Here is a 1,265-nt window from a genome sequence, read left to right on the forward strand (position 1 = left end):
ATAATAATATTTGACCAATTTGGTTTAAAATTGCTGGAGCATCAGTGATTATTTATGAAGCACATCACACAAAAAATGATGTTCACAGACTCCCAAACATACCTTGTTTTTAATGTTGCAGTGGCAGCACACGGTCCACAGGTATTTGAGGGTCCTCCACAAGAGGATGATGAAGAGACCCCCGAAAAACGTCACCATGGAGGAGGCGAGGAATGCCCACCACATGCGCTGCCCGTTGTCGTCGCACGGCACCTCGGACGAGAAGGGGATGACGAGGTCTTCCATCTTGGATATCAGGATCGAGGAGTCCGGGTTGATGTCGCTGATGATTCCGCTTGTCCTCATAGAGCGGTCGCTGCCACGGGGAACCGTGCCATCCGCCTCGGCTAGCATTTAGGAGCTTTGGCGAGCCTGTGCCAGCGTCCCCAGCCCCATTCACCAGCCATATTGCTTACCAAAAAAAAGAAAGAAAAAAAGAAATATATGTATATATACTGAACCCCCTTCTCCTTGCTGTAAATCCTGATTAGCCACCCACCAGATGGAATATAACAGAAAGTCTATGAATTGTTTATTTGGATCAGCGGCGCACCTGACAAAAACAGCGGCTCAGTCAGTCGGTGGCCCCATCTTCATTTAAATCCGCACTAAATAAATAAAAAGACGCTTCTCGTTTCTTTTGAAAGGGGGTCTTCTCTGCCTCCTTTCACGCCACCTCTGCCATGACAGGGACGGCTCTGCAGCCGCCGCGGCTGCCGGGCAGACCTCGGATAACCCAGCGACAGGCAGCAAATCGTTGCAGCGCGTCCAAAAGAACATGAGAATAAAAAAATTAACAATTTAAAAAAAAAAGGGAGGCAACCCCCGGCTTGTTTCTCTCGCTCTATCTGTCTTCCATTCAGAAGCGAGGAGGAGGGAAATCCAGTCGAGGATCAGATCCCACTTGTCTCTGAGCCGACTGAGGCGAGAAGGAGCGAGCGAACATGTAGCTGTTTGGGTTTGTTTCAGAGGCGACCCCCCCCGCACAGCCCCTACATGATATTCCGCGTTTTTGTTGTTGATTTTTATTTTTTTATTTTCCCCCTCAGGGCGCCTGTCAGCTCTGCGTAAAAGTGCTGGGTGCTCGGCTGGATGTCGCTGCCTCCATTCGGTCCTGCAGACCCCCCAACACACACACCAGCCCTCCCCTTCCACTCCTTTGGCAGAGAGAGAGAGAGAGAGAGAGAGAGAGAGAGAGAGAGAGAGAGAGAGAGAGAGAGAGAGAG

At 50.3% G+C, this 1,265-nt stretch overlaps 1 protein-coding gene across 29 annotated transcripts in view; it reads right to left on the minus strand.

The window, feature by feature from the left end:
* Positions 1-1,217, minus strand: part of kcnma1a (potassium large conductance calcium-activated channel, subfamily M, alpha member 1a) — a 178,949-nt gene extending 177,732 nt beyond the window's left edge. For 27 of the 29 annotated variants that reach the window (XM_014005089.1, XM_014005087.1, XM_014005085.1 and 24 more), the window contains exon 1: positions 103-1,217. In XM_014005089.1, coding sequence (XP_013860543.1) covers positions 103-393 — 291 coding nt within the window. In that variant the 5' untranslated portion in view covers positions 394-1,217. The remainder of the gene's footprint in view (positions 1-102) is intronic. The other 2 variants (XM_014005060.1, XM_014005059.1) reach the window with 2 other exon arrangements.
* Positions 1,218-1,265: the final 48 nt, after the last annotated feature.

Source organism: Austrofundulus limnaeus, unplaced genomic scaffold (assembly GCF_001266775.1).
Source record: "Austrofundulus limnaeus strain Quisiro unplaced genomic scaffold, Austrofundulus_limnaeus-1.0 Scaffold28, whole genome shotgun sequence".
Taxonomy (NCBI): domain Eukaryota; kingdom Metazoa; phylum Chordata; class Actinopteri; order Cyprinodontiformes; family Rivulidae; genus Austrofundulus; species Austrofundulus limnaeus.